The following is a 22,772-nucleotide window of genomic DNA, read 5'->3' as shown; positions in this document are numbered from 1 at the left end:
TATTCAAGAAATCTGGCAGCATTTATCTATGAGGATTATGATTGGGTTATATGAAGCTAAGAAGAGTTAGCAGAGGTAAAATTTTCTTGTTAATTGTTAGAGTAGCTACAAATCTCATCTTGGCATCAGTATATGCCAGTCTTGCATTTTCAGTTGGCCCAATGACCACCTTTGGAAAGTACTTCTAGACTACCACTGACACATATACATATTTCAAACATAGGTTAAATAATTATTTCTCATTGACTTTTTAGTGTGTATTATCTATAGACTGATTTCACTATTAATTTACCTATGTTATTACTAAATGGATGATAAAGGTTGATAGTAAAAAGGTTGATAATAGGTTGATAGTATATGTAGTCTATGAACTTAATAAATATGCGACAAGTCTGACCACATGATATGAACAATTAAATGGTTCCCTGTAATTTAAAGAAAAGATAAGGCGAGGTGTTTTTTTTTTCAAAGTATAAAAATATTTTTCTCCTTGGCTGAATTCATTATAAGTAGTATTCCATTAACTTTTCAGCTATCTACACTGGATACACAAAGTTCTTAAAAGGAAAGTAGCAAGGATTTTAAGGTCCAAAACCAATAAAGATCATTGTTATTACTAACCCTATCCCTTTCCTCTCTGTCAAGAAAATGGAGCTGCATTTCTCTGGATTGGAAAAAACTCCTTTCAAACTATATACACATGCCATAAAATTCTAATAAACCAAGTTTTACCTTCCATTAAATTGCAACTAAATTTATTTTAATGCCCTAGTTAGTAAATTAATTTAATTCTAGATCTAATAGTAGAGTTTCTAATAAAATTATTCAAAAGATAATTTTTTATTACCTGGGATTGGGAGGGTATCCAGATGGGTATGCAAAGATTCCACTTGGCATGCCTGGCATGTAGGAAGCTAAAAACAATTTTTTAACATTTTAAAAATAATATGCATAGTCCTGAGTAAGCTGGTTATTGAATAAGATACACCACACTATCAAACCACAGCAAAATTTTATATAGTTAAAAGAATCCAAAGCTCAGCACCAAAACAAAACACCCCATCATCACATATTCTCAAACCATTAAACACAAGTCACAACAACACTCATGATAATCCCAACAAGGAATAACTGGCAAACTGGTCAACCTGGTCAGTGGTAAAAGTTCTCAAGGAGTCAATAACCTGAAATAAGAGCTGGTTTAATTTGGAATTTACAGAAGGTAATTCTGGCCTTGTTTGGTCCAAGGTCAGTTTCTTAGAAAGTGACCTCTTTATTATAACTAAAAAATCTTTTGATATTTCTTTTAGGACTGTGTTGACCAATTAGCACAGCTGGTTTTGTTGGCTTGTTTGAGGACTTTAAAAGACTTCAAATTACTATGAGAAGTCCCATACAAAGCTTATATTCATCTAGACAGGTTAAAAATACAAAACAAAAGCCTGGAAATACTAGGGAGAAAAAAGATTACAATTCAGTAAGCTTAAAGAATGCTGTATATATTCTTCAAAGAGAACACTAATGGCATAGAACTAAGATCAGTGGTGCCAAGATGCTAATCAACATAGAGGAAGGAAATGAAGTGAATTTTGGCCTTAACTGGATTTGTTCTCAGAATCAGTTTTTCCTCAGTGAAACTTTTCTCACTGAATACAATGATGAATTAGCCCTTAATCCAATTAATACATATTTTAGAACCTTCTATGTAACAGGAACCTGGGATTTGTTGACAAAAAGAGGAGAGGAGAGGGGAGGGGAGGGGGAGAGGGGAAGGGTAGAGGGAGGGAGAGAGAGAGAGAGAGAGAGGGTGAGAGGGAGAGAGGGAGGGAGGAAGGGAGGAGGGAGATGGAGGGGGAGAGGGGAGGAGAGGAGAGGAGAGGAGAGGAGAGGAGAAATCCTTGGCCTCAAGTTGCTTAGAGTTTGGCTGGGAAGATAAACAAGCAAGGAATAATGAAGAATGATAAGTGCTATGACAGGGTTAAGTACAGGGTAAGGGTAAGTTAAGTGCTCTATATGAGATCATAGAGGAAAGGGAGCTAATCTAATAGATCTAGGAGGGTAGGGATAAACAAACGTGATCTAGTAGAGGATCAATACGTGAAGGTTTGAAGGCAAGACAGGCCGTGCCTTCTAGAGTACAGAATGCAAGTGGGTAGAAGTATGCTGGGCTCAGATCAAAAAGGGCCGTAGAAGCCTTTATTAGTATTGCTGAGCATACATCTCCAAGCACCAGTGTTCCCAGTCTTATTAGGATGACTCTATAGATGTCATAAGTAAGTTTCTTAAGTATCATGAAGCTAGGATGATGTTTAATAATAACTCAGAAAGGAAAAATACCCTCAAAATATCACAACTGCTAGATTCCATAAAACACTGTTTCTTCCCAGGAACAAAGCATAGTTGATCTTTATGAACATCATTATGAAAATATGATTTCACTATTAAGTATCAGCAACGTATACAATTACCACCCTCCCATGCTAGTTTCTCTCTCATCCATACAAAGCACCACCTCATATTTATAAGAAATTTCCTCATAATTATAAGCAATTTTTTATTTCTAAGATTATGAAAAGCTAATAATTCCACTAAAGCCTCCAAGTTTTAATTTGGGGAAACAACAAATTCTTTTGGATCTAAGACCATGAAGGATAATAGGGTGAAGTAATTTTAGAGTCAGAATAAAATGGGATACAATATATATACCTAATACATGGGGTTACTGTGATGATTAAATGAGAATGCTATACAAAGTACTTAGCTGTGACTTATAATTACCACTCAATAATTTTTTTTTTTTTTTTTTTTATGAGACAGAGTCTCACTTTTTTGCCCAGGTTAGAGTGCCATGGCATCAGCCTAGCTCACAGCAACCTCAAACTCCTGGGCTCAATCGATCCTTCTGCCTCAGCCTCCCAAGTAGCTGGGACGACAGGCATGTACCACCATGCCCGGCTAATTTTTTCTATATATTTTTAGCTGTCCAAGTAATGTCTTTCTATTTTTAGTGGAGACAGGGTCTTGCTCTTGCTGAGGCTGGTCTTGAACTCTTGACCTCAAGTGATCTTCCTGCCTCGGCCTCTCAGAGTGTTAGGATTATAGAAGTGAGCCACCATGTCTGGCTCATTTCTTTAGTTATATTTACGAATGTAGTATATTGGCTAAATGTATAAAATGTATTAAATGGGAATGGATGGGCAATAAATTAGTCTCTTTCAGTAATTTATTTAAATTTGCTCTATAGTGTTTAAGGTGACTTACAGTGAGTACAAAATTTAGCAGCAATAGTGACAACAGTGTGCTCTCTTCAGAATTCTGCACTTCTAATGTCAATGTAAAATGGGAAGAAATTTAGGGAAAAAATGTTGTTTAGGAAAAGGGTTACTTTTGTCCTAAGTGGTCACTGACTATATTTTCTGAGCAAATAAACAGAAGTAATGAGACTAGGAAAGATCTGGTATTTCAAACTTAAGCAAGATTCTCCACTCTTGGGCACTAGAGTCAACAGAATTTATTAAGATGAAGACAAATCTCTGTTCAAAAGAATCATCAGTGTTTTTATTAAAAGAGATGCTAACCCTAAAAGCAAACTTGTTCTGGGAAGGAAAGGGAAATGGTTTTAAAAAGTTCCTTCTGCTAGATTCCCATTTAGCTTATAAGTCAAGATGTTCCTCAAGAAAGAACAGTTAAAAAGGAAGAATACAATTTCAGCAGAAGAAAAAATGAAAGCTCACATAATTTGTCTTAACAGTAAGTTTAGTTAATTATAATCTTGAATAAAATTTACAAAAAAGATCACAGCTCAAAACACAATCAAATCAATACAGATTTAGTCAAGTCAAAATAAGTAAGTACAACCAATTGTGAATTATTCAGGGTGATTTTAAAGTATCAGTAAGAATTACTCAAAAATATACAGATAATATATATTAATTAGGGGAGAATTGATATTGTCTCCATGCCCCCGCCACCCTACACAAGGTAAAATCATGAATTGGCTGTACTAAAGAGAAGAAAGCTGGGAGCTAGATGTCCAATTGTGTATACCCAGAATAGCTGGAATGTGAATGATTTAGTTGATCTTATAATTAACCTTATCTACAACATTTATTCTGGAGCTGCAAAGGGAAAGGAAAGGTCAGGCTACCTTTCAAGACATATCTGCTCACAAGCTGATCAAATGAGGCTATTCCGAAGCATGCATAATTTAAAAAATTCTAGCTCTAATCCAGCATTCTTTCTTCCACATTTTGAAATCCAGCACACCCATAAGTAGATTTCTACCCACAAATGGAAGCCCAAACGCCAGTCTTTGGTGGGAATCTGTACATGCAGATGAGGGGCCTCAGAATACCTCCAAAAAATTCACTAACATGATAAGCTAAAAAGCAAAGTGAAGTCATTAAAAATAATTTTTGTTAAGACTTTGTCTACATGAGTTTTAAAATCAAGTTTTTAAATCTTGATTCTACTTACTATTTGGTGGCCCTGTTGCCTGGTATGGTGGATAGGATGCTGAAGTAGTAGGACGAGAAAAGACTGGAGGTTCATCTCCAAATACCACAATCATGACCTGAATAAGTCCCAATAAGTCTGACTGTGGCTAAAAAAAAAAAAAAATGAAAACAAATTGAAGTCAGCTACAGAATCATTTTTCAGTAAAAAGGAAAAGTTTGGCCATTTCTCATCAGTTTTCAACTCAGCTTGACAATATTCTTTCCAGGACCTCAATCATAAAAACTGCATTTAATAAATTTATTTTGAGAGTGGTTTTAATCATTCTTTGCAACAAGGCTCTTGCTTCATGTATAAAAAAACAGCACTAGTCAAAGCAGCATATTGCAAAATTCAGATATTACTGTCCTTCCTTTAATTCTATAGAGCTAATCAAAACCTATTTTATCGCCAATGGGCAATTTAAATATACTAGTACAAAGATGGATAGAAGTGGCAGTCACAGTATTATTTAAGATCTTTATTTTTATTTTTCTGAGACAGGGCCCTACTCTGTTATCCAAGTTAGAGTGCAGTGGCATCATCATAGCTCACTGCAACCTCAAACTTCTGGGCTCAAGCGATCCTCTTGCCTCAGCCTCTCCAGCAGCTGGGACTACAGGTGTGTGCCACCATGTTCAGCCAATTTTTGTGGAGACGAAATCTCACTACAATGCTCAGGTTGGTCTTAAATTTCTGGCCTCAAGAAATCTTCCACCTTAGCTTTCCAAAGTACTGGGATTATAAGCATGAGCCACTGTGCCCAGCTTAATACTTTTAAACTGTATGCTGGACATTGTTCGTGAAAAATCATAGAGCATCTATACATTATCTCCCTCCAGCAAGGGTTTACCCTATCCTGTGGCGGACAGATACAGTGAGAATCAACTCAATAAAATTAGGGACTGAGTTGACTCAAGGCTGGGTTTTTGTAAGGCTCATTATCTCTCTGTGTTCCCTCTCCTGAGAGTATTCCTCCATTGGTGCCAACTAAGATCTTAAGATTTTACCCCTTCTCCTTGGTAAGGTTCTGAATACCAATTTCCTCTTCAATCTGAGACTGCTGAAAATTTGGCTGTGTTTTTCAGCAGCTTTCTGTTTAGCATTTTAGCATCTTGTCTTTGAAGCTCAGGAATTCAGCATATCTCTTTAAGTAGGGAAACTCGGAGTATCTGAGGTACTTCTGTGTAGCTTCCTTTTTTCCCAAATCTCGGATCTTAAAATCCTGGCTACGTTGATACATAGAACAGAAACTTTTGTCTTTTCAGCCCTCTGAGATTACTAGAAATCCGCAGGCTTCCCCACCTCTTAGCTAAGGCCCTCTGCTCAGATTCTCAGTCTCTCACCCTGCATCAAGAATCAGTAAATATCCCCGAGTTAAAGTTTTTGGCAGAATGTTGGCTCATCTCTTTGCTATTCCCTTCTCTATAGAATCTTGGCCCTTTAAGTCTTGACTGCCTCAAGAGCTTTCCAAAGCCTACCAACAGGTATTTGTATTTTCTCTGCCTTTTCTAGTTATTTTAGGTAGGAACACTAGTCTGCCAGTTACATCATCAAAGGTAGGAACAGAAGTTCCCTACTATTATTCTTGACAGGAATGCTTTGAGTAATGAGATTTGAGTTCTACAAATATAACTCCCACCACTGGGATAGTATTTTTTAAATGCATTTCACACTATGTGAATCCTCTCTATTTTTAAAGGTTCAACTCAAGCAAATAAAAGTGAATATGAATATTCTGTAAATTATAAAGCTCTATGCAAATCTAAGATATATTTCTTTTAGAAAGCCTTTTCTTATTACCCTCAACTCAGTGATCAGTCCATTATCTGAACTTATCTTTCCTTAGAATCTTCCTTGAGTGTTAACAAAAAGCAGGGGCTAGGAAGCCAAATATATAAAATACACCTAATTCACAAAACACCATTGATACTTACATGTTTCCATTCATGTAGGTAAGGAAGATGTATCTTCCCATTTGCGTCAACATGCTTTCCTGTTTTAATAGTCATTGAACTAGTAGGCTTAACAAAACAGATAGGGGGATTATATGGGTATGTGTCCAGCAGCCATAGGCATATTGGAATATTATATGTATTACCTAAGAAAGAAAGAGAAACTTGTTACTCTATTTTTATTATTTTTCAATTAATAGCTTAATAGGTAAGGAAGAGAGAGCTACAACTAAGCAACACTTTAAAAAACCATAAGTATTTCATGTTCCAAAGTTCTATTTAAGATCAGTTTCTTAAATTTTTAGTTTGTAAAATATATCAACAGTACAAAGAAGCTAACTGATCAGTACTCTGTCAGTGCCTGCTTGCTGCTATGAAACATTCTTTATGAATTATCTTTTGACTCAATCTATTATTTGCTACTTGACTAGTCATTTCAGTTAATAAGGCTTGCTGGCAAGGGAAACAGAAGGAAGGGAGAACATGGATTAAGGTGCCATACCAGAAAAGTGGTACAATAAGCTAGATTTGAAATTCCCTTGCCAAAAGCCAGACTATAAAACCCAATCCAACTGTCAAACATATGTTGATTGTTGTCCACAGTGTAATCAATGCATATGGCATTTTCAGTGGTAGTTATCCCCAGAATCAATGTTGTCATCCCCTTCTCTTTGCTTTGTGTAATAGCATCTGACTCAGTGAAGAAATCTGACTATACATAGTCAAATTAAACAGTGTTTCAAAGGTTCTAATACATTAATATATTAAACATAAATCATAGCCTTTTCTTATTATGCTCAAAGACCAATGTCCCAAATAACTATGTGGATCACCTAACATAATTCAGGTATGTTTTTTCCCCTTAGAAACAGTTATGTATATATAAATTTCACCTAAAGACATCAGATATTTGTGAGACTTTGGATTTTTTTTAACACAAATTACTTCTACAATGAACAATAAGAAAAACACCAATAGAATATATGACAATACATAAAACATATTTCCACCACCTAGGATTCTTTGATTTATGAAAATGAAGAGTTTCTCAGAATAACTTAGGCTTGTGGACTACACCCTATGAAGAATGGCTGAGGGACCAGAGAAGGTTTATATACACACACCCACACCTATTTCTCTCACCAGAATTTATTTCCTGAGGGCAAAGGCAAAGTCAGTAATCCTGAATTTCACTCAGTCATCCCAAAATTTATCATACTTGCTTTATACAATGCTGGTGCTCAATTAAATGTTTTCCCCTTTGCCTGGAACGTGCATCCTGTCAGGAATGGTTGACTCATCCTTTAATAGCAAGCTCAAATGTCACTTCCTTTGTGATAGTCCCATGTGACCTTGTTCTCCTCTGTAATCTCATTAACACCTTTTCATTTTATCATTCTATAGCAGCTATAGAATAGTGTAAATATATACTTATTCCTTCTGCTTACCCCATTACTGGGAGTTCCCCCAGAAAAGGCACATCCTTTATTAACCTTTGTAACTGTAGCCCCTATCCCTATTGCCTCATGCATAGCAGGTACTGTGTGAAATCACTGGGTAAGTTACAGGGACATAGGTCTTAGTCACAAAGAATAATTAACAAACAGAGCTATACAAAAAGCAAAATGGTCTCTTATGAAACTGAAACCTTATTACTGTAAGTATTTCAGCAGAGGGTGGATGACTAGCTGAAAGAGATGTAATTATCATCAGCATTACCACCAATATCATAACCATAAATAATAGCTATATTTAATTGTCTGATTATTATATACTAGGCTCTGTGTCAAATCCTTTACATACATTATCTCCATGAATTCTCATTTCCCCTAAGTTAGGTACTCTTATCCAAATGTTACAGATGCTTTTCTATAACATGTTACCAAACTGGTAAGATTATAGTGTGAGAACTCAAACCTAACTCTGTCCTGACTATAAAGCTTCTGTCTTAGATTCCCATTGTCATAAAAGACTGAATGGTGTGGTAGGCTAAACTAGGAGGCAACTAAGATCTCTTTCTGGTTCTAAGATGCTCTGATTCTATGAAACATTAAATTCCCCTAGTGTACTTAGGCACTTATTTATTGATACATCTTGGTAAGGAAGTTTTAAAAAGCTGAAAATAGTGGGTGCTGCTGCCAAACAAAGTTTAATTAGAATAGAAGTAAAATCTTTGTATTATCATGAAAAGGCCATGACAGAGTAGGTTTAATTTACTTGTAACTCTGTGGCAACTTATTTATTATGTAATCAAAATGCATCTATACTGTAAACATAAATAACACAAGACATTTACCTCTATAAGGCACAGGAATTGTTCCAGTGAGGTTCATTAATTCCCTGGAACTGCCATCATTAAAAACTGAAAGAAAAACAATGATTTAATCATATGCATTTTTAGAAAGGCTCCCATGTAAGTTATTCTTTCAAAAACATTGGCTAAAAGTCATTATTATCCTTGAAAAGGGCTAACTTGTTATTGTATCATCCATTCTGTCCAATAACAAAGAATACTTTGTCGATTCACTCGATGCGATCAGCTTTTGAATGAGTACAGAAAAGATGCTTTAATTATAGTCATACTGAGGCTATATGGTTTAGCCTGTTGCTCCTAGGCTACAAACCTATTCTACCATATGTTACCATAGTGAATACTGTAGGCTGTTATAATACAATGATAAGTATTTGTATGTAAAAACATAGAAAAGGTAATGTGTTGCCATACAGTGTTATGACAGCTATATAGGTCACTAGGTGATAGATTTTCAGCTCTATTATAATCTTATGGGACCAGCATCATATATACTGTCACTAACCCAAATGTTATATGGTTATGTGACTGTAGTACTTGGAAAAATGAATGTGAGTGCTACAATCCCAGTATATATGAGCTCCTGGTTCTCAACTAACATAATTATAAAACTATTTAAAAATAACTATCAAATGACACCACACTAAATGTTAACTGAATATCATATTTTAGAAATCCCCATATTTTTATCCCCACTGTCATTCTCAATCACAATGTAATACTAAACCATGATTTTTTATTTTTATTTTTTAGAAATGGGGGTCTTGTTACATTGCCCAGTCTCAAACTCCTGGGCTTAAGCGATCCTCCGACCTCAGCCTCCTGAGTAATCAGTATTTTTTTTTTTTTTTTTTTGAGACAGAGTCTCAGGCTTTGTTGCCCAAGCTAGACTGAGTGCCGTGGCATCAGCCTAGCTCACAGCAACCTCAATCTCCTGGGCTCAAGCGATCCTTCTGCCTCAGCCTCCTGAGTAGCTGGGACTACAGGCATGCGCCACCATGCCCAGCTAATTTTTTTTTTTATAGATATATGTTAGGTGGCCAATTAATTTCTATTTATAGTAGAGACGGGGTCTCGCTCAGGCTGGTTTCAAACTCCAGACCTCGAGGAATCCGCCCGCATTGGCCTCCCAGAGTGCTAGGATTATAGGCATGAGCCACCGTGCCCGGCGGAGTAATCAGTATTAAAAATAAAAAAAGAAAAGTGTTCATAGTTAAAGATAGATATTTTCTTTTTAATATCAATCTCTCATGCCACACACTTCTTCTATCTATAATTGATTTATAATTGTGTGTGTGCCCTAATACACAAAATAATTGTCTACTTAATTCTATAATTTAAAATGTGCCTTAATTAATTGAGCAATCAATTTAATTAAGGCACATACTTTGTATTACTTGGACTGCTATTATTTCTAACAATGACTTGGAATTAACACTATCACCTAGGGAAAAAGGCTGTAATGCGTAGTACAAGAACATAGAACTACAGTCTTGCACAGCATAATGACGTTTTAGACAATTACAGATTGCAAACATGACAGCAGTCCCATAAGATTATAATACCATCTTTTACTGTATCTTTTCTATGTTTAGATACATAAACACCATTGTGTTGCAACTGTCTGCACCACTCAGTACAGTAACATGCTGTACAGCCTAGGTGTATTGTAGGCTATACCATCTAGGTTTATGTAAGTATCATACCCTCTATGTACGATGCCCTCACAATGATGAAATCACCCAAGATATGTTTTTCACACCATATTCCTGTTGTTAAGGACACATGAGTATAATTGTTGACATGGGTTCTTTTACTACCATTAACAATTATAAAATGTACTAAAATTTATTCCGATTTTCTGGATTTTTTTTTTAAAAAACGCCTTATATAAATTTGGGACTTTGTTTACAAGCATTTTTGTTGTTGTTGAGACAAGGTCTCACTCTTTCGCCTGGGCTAGAGTGCAGTGGCATCATCATAGCTCACTGCAACCTCAAATTCCTGGGTTGAAGCGATCCTCCTGCCTCAGCATTCTAAGGAGGTGAGACTACAGGTGCATGCCACCACATCCAGCTAATTTTTATTTTTTGTACAGATGGAGTCTTGCTCTTGCTCAGGCTGGTCTCAAACTCCTGGCCTCAAGCAATCCTCCCGCCTTGGCCTCCCAAAGTGCTAGGATTACAGGCATGAACCACCACGCCTGGTCATCTAAAAACATTTTGATAACAATGGTTTACACTTGGTCCTGCCATATGAAGCTATTACGAAGCTATACAAGATATGTTTGATGATTTGGAGTCTCTGTTAGTTTTGATCAATATATTTATTCTTTTAGATGCAATGAAAACTAGATACTTAAAGTTCTAGCCCCAGTCATTTTTCTCTCAATAGAAGCCATTATAAAACAACTTTAATTTTGGTAACATGAAGTTTTTTATAGTTCAAAATACCATAGTACAGTATGTGGACACAAATAAGGTGGGTCAAAAAGAGAGGGAATTGTGCCCTAGGTTTTGAAGAGGACTTTGGGTTCATGTCTTTATTGTCCAGGAAATATAGAACTGATTGCCCCTTTGTTGCCTCCCACTTCTCTTCACCAGGTTCCTAATGTTTTCAAAGCCATAGGGTAAGTGAAATTTACCAAGTCTTAGCTACAAAATTCAGTTCCTTGCCTTCAGAGCTAAGGGTCTCATAATGGATAGCAAGCAGCATGGGTTTTCCCTTGGTTCTGCCACATTAGGTGTTTTCAAGGAGACAGGGTTGCAGAAATTATGTTAGGAGTAGGTAGGGACAGAAAAGAGTATTTTATTTATTTATTTTTGAGACAGAGTCTCCTTTGTTGCCCAGGCTAGAGTGAGTGCCATGGCATCAGCCTAGCTCACAGCAACCTAAATCTCCTGGGCTCAAGCAATCCTACTGCCTCAGCCTCCCAAGTAGCTGGGACTACAGGCATGCGCCACCATGCCCGGCTAATTTTTTGTATATATATTTTTAGTTGACCAATTAATTTATTTCTATTTTTAGTAGAGACGGGGTCTTGCTCAGGCTAGTTTCGAGCTCCTGACCTCGAGCAATCCGCCCGTCTTGGCCTCCCAGAGTGCTAGGATTACAGGCATGAGCCACCATGCCCCGCCAGAAAAGAGTATTTTTAAAAAAAGGAAAAATCCAGGTGTTGTCATTTCATATATAAATCCCAGCTTCATTCTGTCTCAGTAAAAAGTAGAGACAAACTGCCACCTACCTACCCTACAGAATTAAAGGCATTAAAAAATATTTTCCTCATCTACAAAATGAAAAGGACAATCCATAGTATAGTTTTCCAAATGTTTCTGAGAATATAAATAGATGTTATTGGGGGAGGGGGATTCAATAAATAACCTTAGAATATACTGTACAATATATGCTGTCTCCTATTGATGATATATAACGCATTAGCATATTAAAGGCTCTGAGAAATCTTGGTACAATGAATCCAATTTAATTTTAATTCATAACTGTTCAAACTTAACCACAGATTTCTGTCTCCCCTCCCCACCCTCAACAACATTCTTTGCAACAGGGATCTAAGGATAACACTTTGGGAAATGGACTAAACGATCTTTAACATCTCCACCTAGGTCTAAATGTGCACAGTTCTATATTACAGTATTGTTTTTTAAAAAATGAAAGAACGAAAGAAATACAGGATGTTACTACTAGAGCTTACAATTTCCTATCCCCCAACACTTTTATTAGGTGGAGGTTCAGTCCTACAATTGAAAAAACCAATAAACTTAAAAGGAAAACGGAAAAACTACAATCATTAACAAAAAGAGTAAACTCAAAGTACAGTAATTAGTATTTTTATTGCATAAACTCACCATATAAATCCAATACAGGTTTGAGATCTTTGTATAGAGTAATAACATTGACAGTTTCACGTACAGTTAGGTCTCTGTATTTGTACTGAAAAGCAAAAATCACATAAGAATTTAGTTTAAAACCAACGCACGTATTTTACTGCTAGATTAATTTTCCTAAAATCTTATTTTCTTTACAGCACTCTTCTTAAAAATATATTGGTTCACTAATCCTTATCATTAATAAAAGCTGGAAAGAACTTCAATAGCTTTCTCTCCTGCCACCTATTTGAACTCTTTACTTAAGCTACTCACCTCCATTTTAGCTCTTCTGTCCAACTTAAAAGGCCCACAACCAAATCAAATCTTTTTTTAAAAAAATAAGTTTCATTATATTTTTTATTTTTTTAGAGATAGGGTCTTGTTCTGTCACCCAGGCTGTAGTGCAGTAGTACCATTCTAGCTAACTGAACAGCTAGGACTACAGACATGCACCATCATGTTCAGCTAATTTAAAAAACTTTTTGTAGAGACTGGATCTTGCTGTTGCCCAGGCTGGTTTTGAACATGTGGCCTCCAGCAATCCTCCCACCTCAGCTTCCCAAAGTACTGGTATGACTGGTGTGAGCCACAGTCCCAGCCTCAAATCTCAATCATTCATGAAGACCGAGCCTATAACTCTCTCCCTCTTCTTAATGAATCCTTCTCCAGGCTTCCTGTTAGCCTATAATTATCTCTCCCTTCCCATCAAATTGCAGCATTCATTGTCAATATCAACTATTTTGTTATGTATCATTTGCTGTATTGTATTTTTCACCCCACCTTGTACTACTCCACACCAGGAGAACTAGCAACCTGGCTTACACACTCCTGGCACGTGATGAGGAAATCAGGGACCCTCATCTGATCACAATACGCTGAAGCCCACTAGTTGACAAGCACCATCTATGCACAAACCTTTCTATCAGCTGTTAGTGCTTTTCTCTTAAAAAAGGAGCAGTCAGCTATCCCAATAAGAAAGACTTCCATACACAAGCCAGAGGCCAAAATAAACAAAAAAGAACGAACAAGTAACAGAGGAGTTAAAATTTTTAAAAGAATTAGCATTCATAACTTCAAAGAAAATAAATGATACTGTAACTATGAAACAAACATTCAAAGAAGAAAAAACTCTTGGATATAAAATATGTGAAGGCAAAAACAAAACATTCAATTGAAGAATCAGAATACAAGGCCAAAGAAACCAATATAAAAAGACAGTGACAGACAATAAGGAAGAAAATACAAGAAAAATTAGGGAATAAAATCCCAGTCTACTCAAAGGTATCTCTTCAGAATTTCTTGTCCTCTTTTGTCCTGCAGCACCATTTTCCATACTATGGGATTCCCATACTATGGGATTAGTCCTATTAGCATACAACCATATTCTTATTTTTCCCCATCTTATTTATACAAACGAACCTGTTCCTGAACTCCCTTTCCCCTCTAGCTACCACTGCAAAACTGCCTCCATTTGCTGCCTTTGATTGTTCTCTTCCTATGCTCTTCTGAAAACTTTTTATTATGGAAAATTTCAAACATATCTAAAAGTAGATGGAATGGTATAATGAACACCCTATATGGAACTTGAACAATAATCAACTCAGCCAATTTTATTTATTCTATAACTTCATTCACTTTTCCCTCCTCTTGTATTATTCTGAAACAAATCATTACATTCTATCACACATAAATATCTCAGTATCTATCATTACAAGAACTTTAAAAACTCACAATGTTATCACACTAAAATAATCACTATTTCCTTAATATCATTAAATATCCAGTCTCACGTCATACTTTTTTTTTAGTTTGAATCAGGATCCAAGTAAAGTTCACACATTGCAATTTGTTAAAATGGCTTTCTTGTTTATAAATTTTCTCACATTTTCATAGTTTTATTGAGAAATAATTTATATTCATATGTAAAGGGTACAGTTCAATGGTTTTTAGTACATTTGTAGCTATGCAACCACCATAATCAATTTTAGAATGTTTTCATTATCCCAAAAAGAAATCCATACACTTTACAATCACCCCCATGCCAACCACCCTGCCTTCACCCTACCACTAATCTACTGTCTCTATAGATTTGCCTATTCATACAGTATGTGGTTCTTTTTTTTTTTTTTTTTTTGAGACAGAGTCTCGCTTTGTTGCCCAGGCTAGAGTGAGTGCCGTGGCGTCAGCCTAGCTCACAGCAACCTCAAACTCCTGGGCTCGAGTGATCCTTCTGCCTCAGCCTCCCGGGTAGCTGGGACTACAGGCATGCGCCACCATGCCCGGCTAATTTTTTTTATATATATATCAGTTGGCCAATTAATTTCTTTCTATTTATAGTAGAGACGGGGTCTCGCTCTTGCTCAGGCTGGTTTTGAACTCCTGACCTTGAGCAATCCGCCCGCCTCGGCCTCCCAAGAGCTAGGATTACAGGCGTGAGCCACAGCGCCCGGCCCAGTATGTGGTTCTTTATGACTAATTTCTTTCACTTAGCACGTTTTCAAGGTTCATCTATGTTGTGGTATGTATCAGGATTTCACACCTTTTTACTGCTGAATAATATTAATTATTTGGATATACCACATTTTACTCATCTAGTTTCAGTTGACAAACTCTCAACTGATGAGCTCAACTTTATTTTTACCCCTTGTAATTTATTTTTTGAAGAAATCTGTTCATTTGTCCTAAAGAGGCTCCTATGGCTTAGAATTTGGTTTTTGCATCCCCTTGGCATAATTTAATATATATGTTCCTGTGAATTAGTAGTTGGATCTGGAAGTTATGACATTCTTCATGATTTTAAAAAACATTTTAATATTTTTTTTCCTCCTCCCTCTTTGGCAAGATCATTTCACATACGATATTTTCCCATCAGAAAGCACAAAATATCTCAGTGATGTTAGCAACCACTGAGGCTCAATGCTTAGACCCATTCTCTTCAAACCTACTACAAATAAGATTTTGTACCCATCTCTTCCCTGAAATTGCTCATCAAAGTCACCAATAACTGCCACATAGTAATGCAATGGCCAGTCTTCATCTTACTTATCAGCAGTATTTGACCAAATTTATTCTTTCCACTTAAAACACATTCTTGGCTAGGCACAGTAGCTCACACCTATAATCCCAGCATTTGGGGAGGTTGAGGCAGGAGGATCGCTTGAGGTCAGGAGTTTAAGACCAGCCTGGGCAACAAGCGACATCTCATCTCTACAGAAAAATGTAAAAATTAGCCAGGTGTGCTGGCACACACCTGTAGTCCCAGCTATCTGGAAGTCTGAAGCAGGAGGATTCTTGAACCTGGGAATTTGAGGTTAGATTACAGTGAGCTATGATTAAGCCACAGCACTGTAGCAATAGAACAAGACTAGACAAAAAACCTCAAAAAAGTTCTTCATTTGATTTCCAGGACATCAACACTTGTGTTCCTCCTGTCTGTGGCTGTGCCTTCTCAGTCTCTTTGCTGGGTTTTTCTCTTCTTCTAACCAATTATTATTGAGCCCCAGGGCTCAGTCCTTGGTCTTCTTCTCTATCTAAACTCACTCCTTTGATGATCTCTCATGATTTTAAATATCATTTATATGTTGATAACTCCCAATTAAAATTTTCCAGTCTGAATCTCTTCTCTGATTCCAGAAAATGTATATCCAATTACCAAGCTGGCATTTCCACTTGGATTTCTAATGAATGTCCAATTGAACATGACCAAAACTGAACTCCTTATCTTCCCCCTAAATTTACTCCTCCTAATGTCTTATACACACACACATGCACACACACATGCACAAAACTGAACTCCTTATCTTCCCCCTAAATTTACTCCTCCTAATGTCTTATACACACACACATGCACACACACATGCACAAAACTGAACTCCTTATCTTCCCCCTAAATTTACTCCTCCTAATGTCTTATACACACACACATGCACACACACATCCTTCAAGCTGCTCAGACCAAAGGTCTTAAAGTTATTCTTAATTCCACTTTTCTTCACATCCATAGCAAATATGTCAGAAAATCCTGTTAGCTTCACCTTTCAATTATATCCAGAATCTGATCATTTCTCACTATCTCCAGAGCTACAATCCTGGTCTAAGCCACCAGCACCTCTCATCTAGATTACTGCAACATCCTTCTTACGCTGTCTCTGCCCCCTACAGTCTAGTCTCAACACAGCAGCTAGAGTAATACTGTGAACAGTTAAAACAGAGCAATGGCTTCCCATCATACCCCAAGTAAATGCCAAGGTCTTTACAATGGCCTGTAAGGCCTTCCAGAATCTCCCATACCACTGATGCTCAAGGTCTAGGCCCACACCACCACTTCTGCTTTGTTCACTCCAGTCTAGTCACCCTAGCCCTTCTTTATTGTTCCACTATCGTGCACAACAAACTTGTTTTCACAGCCTTTCCATTTTTTTTCCTTCTTCCTGAAATGTTCTTAACCCAGATTGTTCCATAGGCTCTTTCTTCACCTCTTTCAGATGAGCTCAAATAGCTCTTTTCAGAAAGACACTGCTTTACTATCTGATGTAAAATTGGGACCCATCCTATTTTACTGCCCCACCCGCACCGTGCTCTCTAATTCTCTTTCCTGCTTTACTTTTCTCTAAAGCGCTTATCCCTTTCTAACATACTACTTAATGTACTTGATTATTGCCTTCTATGAGATTTTTAAATTCCAGAAGCATAGAGTTTTTTGTCTGATTGTTCACTGTTGTATCTCTAGAACCTAAAACAGTGTGTGGTGTATAGCAATCTTTAATGGGTCAGCTCTCTTCTACCCATTTAGCAGTGACTCCACCTATAGAAAAGTTGTAGATATACTATGTAAGAATACAGGTGGTAATCTATATGAAAAATCTGAAGTGGAAAGTTATTTGTGTATAGAAAGATCGACTAATATAGTATTAATATACCTCTGTTATTTGTTCAAATGATGACAAAGAAGAGTGTTAAACTAAAAGGTATGTTTAAGTTGGAAGCTGAGATAATGCTCAAAGGAAAAAATCATCAGTAAAAATAAAAAAAAAACATAAGTCAAAGCAGGTGGCCCAGGTTACCACGATGAGTGTGGAGATCCTACAATCATATTAAGAGTAAAGGACAATGACCTTCACCCCCCACCATGCATCCAGGGGCCTAACAATTTCTACATCAGACTACACCCCAAAAAGAGGACAACACTCCCAGCTAGCCCTCCCTTAGTAGGAAGGAACACCACAAGCTGCTCCTATTACCCTACCTACTATTCCTATCCTATCTCTTCATAGGCTGCAGAGAAGAGATTCTGATGCTCAGAACTGTCATAATCACATAAAAGAGTCTTAGTTTCCCAGATATTGGGACAAAACCCAAAAGATGGTTTGGTTTGGGAGATGCCTCTCCCACCTCTTCACTATCTCCTTTTTTGTTCTTAGGGTAAAAAGAGGTTGGGTGGTGGGGAAGGAAGGTGGAAGAATGAAATATCTTCTAAAGATGCCTTAGTCTTTGATGGCAGATTCCTCTAGAGTCGGGGTCCCTACCAGTCGGTGGCCTATTAGGAACCCGTGGGCATCACCACCCGAGCTCCACCTACTTTGCTCAGCCCTGCCCTCCCCGCCCCAGCGCGTGGAAAAATTGTCTTCCATGAAACTTAGGAACCTGGTGTGCCAGCAGGAGAGCAGAGCTTCATCTGTATTTACAAATGCTCCCCATTGCTGGCATAACTGCCTGAGCTCCCCCTCCCCGCCACTGTCTTCCACAAAACCGGTCCCTCGTGCCAAAAAGGTTGGGGACCACTGCTCTAGAGGACACTTAGGAAACTTAATAAGGATTTGAAAAATAAATCAATATTTGTATGTCCTTTAAAAATACATATACATTGAGTAATAAATCCTAGTGATTATGGTATCAATTTAAAGATCAAAGATGTCAGGAACAGATAGATACTCTTCAATTACGTAATATGTAAAATATGCCGGTTTTTTTTTTTCAAAAACTGATATTAAAATGTCACAACGTAGACCTTTACCTGGGTCACAATCTTCTACAGCTCCCCCAAACCTCCTGTATAATTAAGGATAACTACTTTATCAAAAGATCAAGACGCCTAGAAGATATGGTTAGACAACCAAGAGACGGTTTCTTTTGAAAACTGTCACTTTCGCTTTAGAGGTTATTCGCTTTTCAATCAAGGACTATAGGGACGATTTTACTTAAAAAATTGTATATAAAAAAAAGTTTTATACATAATGGTATGTTTTATCTGAAGTTAAAAACGGCTTAAACTGTGGATTGCTACCATTAACAAAAGTATCTAAAGCTAACATGCTGACCTGGAAAAGTCTCAACTCTCAAATCATGTTACATGTACTTTATTCTAATTAGGTTTGGTAAATTACAAAACATAACAAAAGCCATTCCACTCTGGTGTCAGGTGCCACGTTTTAAGTAATTACAAAATAAAACGGCTTTAAAATACAAAATGCCTGCTTTTTTGTTTTTAATTGAAAAAATACACCGGTCCTGAGCTGTGAGGATTATAAATAAAACTCAAAGCAAATAAATGCGCGTTATGAAAAGCATACACTTAATAGTAGTTACTCTTAGCAATTCCCTCAAATAGTAATGGAATTCTATTTAATTCACCTGTGGTAGGGAAGGACTGACATTTTAAGTTCAGCTTCTCCAGACGTTTTTTACTTATAATTGAGCCAATTCACCCAATAGTTACTGATTTTCCAAGGGTCGGGTGTTGATCTGCGTGGGGAATACAAAACTGAAAAGGCCACAATTTCCGGGAGCCGGCAAGGGAAGGAGGAAGAGGATCCCTAGGTTAGGACAGGAGTGGAGGAGGATTGCCTCAGATCAAGAACTAAGTACAACCCCCTCTTCATGTTTATAAAAACTGAGAGAGAACTACACTGCCCCACAGACAGATCCAAACTCTGTGGTGGCAGGTGGCAGGCGGCCTTCGCTCCGCGCCTTTGTTGACTGTAGCCGCCCCCCACCTTCGCGGTCCCGGTAGCGGGGATTCCAGCACAAGGCGACAGGAGCCTCGGGGAGAAGGGCCGCGCAGGCGGCAGAAGACCGCACGGGGGCTTTTCGCTTGCCCAGGAGGACAGCTGAGCTGAGCTGGGCCGGGCAGGGCGCGGAAGGGAGCGGTGGGCGCGCTCGGGTAGTGAGCGCGTCGCAGCCTCACCTTGGACACCATTTTCTTGAGCTGGCTCTCCGACACCGCCATGACGGTCGCCTCGAGACTCTCGTCCCCGCAGGCAGAGGGTCAGCCACTCCAGGGCTGCCCTAGGCCGCCCCACACAATCGCACACCAAGTGGCCAGCCCCCCACCCCCCCGCTTCTAACAACAGGAAATCTGCACCACGACAGCACTTCCGCTTCCCTTACGTCACTTCCGAGACCGCCGTCCTGCTTAGAAGGGTGGAAACCGTGTGGGACTGAAACGCTACGTGGGGTGGGTTCCAAACGACCAGTCCCTAGTGTGCCGGACTCGGCAGGATGAGGCGAGTCTCAAAGATGAGGGCAAGACTGTTCCAAGGGTTGACACTCTGGGCCGGGATAAGATTGACAGGTGTTTCAGTTACAGTCGCCTTTACTCTTAAGTAAGCAGCTGAGGGAGGGGAGGAAGCACGAAGGGCTTGTCTTAATGACTGATTCATCAAGTGGGAGGGCACCGAACTGGCCGAGAACTGTTCTGCCACTGACTTGCCCTTGTGATAATAGGCACGCGCACTTCTAGCTCGGGCTTAAGTTCTTCCCAACTCTAGGATGAGAGGCTTGCATAGATGATGCCCAGGGTTTCTCTGATTATCGGATGTGTTTGTTTTTGGTGGTTGTTGATGATGGTAAAGTTTAAAAGTCCTTTGTACTTTGTTGGCAAGGGCAAAGTGTACAGCCCTCATTTCTCAGGAAGCCAGACAGTAATTTCTTCTCTAGGATATCTTTCCCTAAGTCAGAATTATTTCTTTGTGCCCAGACATAAATGACAATACAGGCTGCACAATTTGCGTGCTGTTTGTGTACTAGCCTGTCCACTGCCAAAGTCCCAAGTCCTTCGGGGCAGGCTTATCTTCAGATCTTTATGGTCTTGTACAGTGCAAGAATAGGTACTCGATCTTAACCAAATTTCTACTTCCCAAAAAAGTTCTTCATGGTGACTTAAATTAGTCATCTTTATTCTACATCACTGCCAGTTTTATATAGGCACAGTGTCATTCAAGGTATTGCAAAGCGTGGGTTTGATGATGTAAAGTATGATAGTTTGGATGGTTTTAGTATAGTGCTAATGAGAACAAGGCTGTGTATTGATTCCCATCTAAGTTGGCATGTAAGTGAAGGTCACATACACAGAGGGCCTAATTAAGAGTATGTGGAAGCATTATAAATTGTTACCAAAACACACACAAATAAAGGCTATCCCAATAGGTACCGTTATTTTTGGATAACCTTATGTTAGTTAAGCATACAGCTCTGGTCAAACCCAAACTAGAGGTCAGTCTATCCTTCCACTGCACCTGCTGTTTTATGTCACTTAAAAACAATGTGGCTTTCAAACTGTTCTTAAAGCCACAGCTTATCCTAGCACTCTGGGAGGCCAAGGCGGGCGGATTGCTCGAGGTCAGGAGTTCAAAACCAGCCTGAGCAAGAGCATGATCTTGTCTCTACTATAAATAGAAAGAAATTAATTGGTCAACTAACATATATAGAAAAAATTAGCCGGGCATGCCTGCAGTCCCAGCTACTTGGGAGGCTGAGGCAGTAGGATTGCTTGAGCCCAGGAGTTTGAGGTTGCTGTGAGCTAGGCTGACACCACAGCACTCACTCTAGCCTGGGCAACAAAGTGAGACTCTTCTCAAAAAAAAAAAAAAAAAAAAAAAAAAAGCCACAGCTTAATCAGGAGTACCTTTAATTAGAGCAACTCTGCTTTTATGAATTGGAGGAGTGCCAGGTAACATTGTTTAAAAAGTCTTCTTGCTAAAAATAAATTTTAAAAGTTTTGAAAACAATTGATAAAATATCTTTCCACTTAAGCCACTTAAAACAAAGTATCTAAATATCCTAGGTGCTGCATGAATTATATGAAAAAATTTTCCTCCTTAATTGGAATAAATGTCCTTCCACTTAATAAATCAAGCATCGCCTGGTGATTTTAAAATCAAAGTTTATTTTATTCATTATTCTTGATATTTAAGGAAAACAATGTAAATTTGAAAATAAAAATTTATCTTCTGCTATAACATCAAGAAAGCATTTTAATCCAAGCCCCACTAAAAATCGTAACAAGAACAGGCACTACATGATTTTGGAAAAATTAAAACGTGAAAGTTAATAGAAGCATTGTGAATGTCAAATTGTCACCAAATCATAGTGAGGTGGTTGTGGTACACTTAACTTACACATAGGACTTACAACATGATTGCTAATACTTATGGAAATATCTGATATAGGGAATTACTTCTATGTGTGGCCTTCCAGAGGGCAAGGATGATTATTCATCTCTGAATATTGAGATTCTAACACGGTATGTAGGTGCTCAATAAGTATTGTTACATTGACATGTTCCTTTTATAATTAATGTAGTGAATTCTTGGTAATTCTAGTATACAATATTTTCTGGTTATTGTTGCAGAGCATATTAAAAATGAGATATTAGGTATTATCTAATTTCTAATTCATTATGAGACATAAGAAAAGGCTACTTTAAAAAAAACAAAAGAAATTGTTCTTTCAGTGTTTTGGTTTTTTTCTTCATTTGTTTTTTTTGAGATGGAGCCTCATTCTTGTTGCCCTGGCTAGAGTGCAATGGCATCATTACAGCTCACTGCAACCTCAAACTCCTGGGCTTAAGCAATCCTCCCAGAATGCTAGGATTACAGGTGTGAACCACTACACCCAGCCTGTTCTTTCAGTTTTACTTTCCTATTTCATACAAAAGGACATTAAGGGTACACTGTTAGAGTAACACCACAATAATCTACCTATGTATTGAAATTATATAGAACTAATGCTAACTCTTCAAATTTCCAAAGTTTTTATCCAGTTAACTCTGGTGGGAATCTTTCCAAGTATATTAAAAAATGTTTATTATTATTTTTTTTACAGTACTTTGAGTTACTTTTTTATAAAAAC

The 22,772-nt window shown here is 37.8% G+C and overlaps 1 protein-coding gene across 3 annotated transcripts in view; it reads right to left on the bottom strand.

The window, feature by feature from the left end:
* Positions 1–20,010, bottom strand: part of TSG101 (tumor susceptibility 101) — a 37,471-nt gene extending 17,461 nt beyond the window's left edge. The window contains exons 1-7 of one of the 3 annotated variants that reach the window (XM_012780622.3): positions 19,828–19,983; positions 19,275–19,385; positions 12,624–12,708; positions 8,746–8,811; positions 6,432–6,595; positions 4,477–4,603; positions 848–914 (exon numbers count right to left, since the gene is read on the bottom strand). In XM_012780622.3, coding sequence (XP_012636076.1) covers positions 848–914; positions 4,477–4,603; positions 6,432–6,595; positions 8,746–8,782 — 395 coding nt within the window. In that variant the 5' untranslated portion in view covers positions 8,783–8,811; positions 12,624–12,708; positions 19,275–19,385; positions 19,828–19,983. Of the gene's footprint in view, positions 1–847; positions 915–4,476; positions 4,604–6,431; positions 6,596–8,745; positions 8,812–12,623; positions 12,709–19,274; positions 19,386–19,827 lie in introns of all 3 variants that reach the window. The other 2 variants (XM_012780621.2, XM_012780623.3) reach the window with 2 other exon arrangements.
* Positions 20,011–22,772: the final 2,762 nt, after the last annotated feature.

This window comes from Microcebus murinus, chromosome 4 (genome assembly GCF_040939455.1).
Source record: "Microcebus murinus isolate Inina chromosome 4, M.murinus_Inina_mat1.0, whole genome shotgun sequence".
In the NCBI taxonomy this organism is placed as follows: domain Eukaryota; kingdom Metazoa; phylum Chordata; class Mammalia; order Primates; family Cheirogaleidae; genus Microcebus; species Microcebus murinus.
Note: the sequence above shows the minus strand (reverse complement) of the source record. Positions and strands in the feature narration are given on the sequence as shown.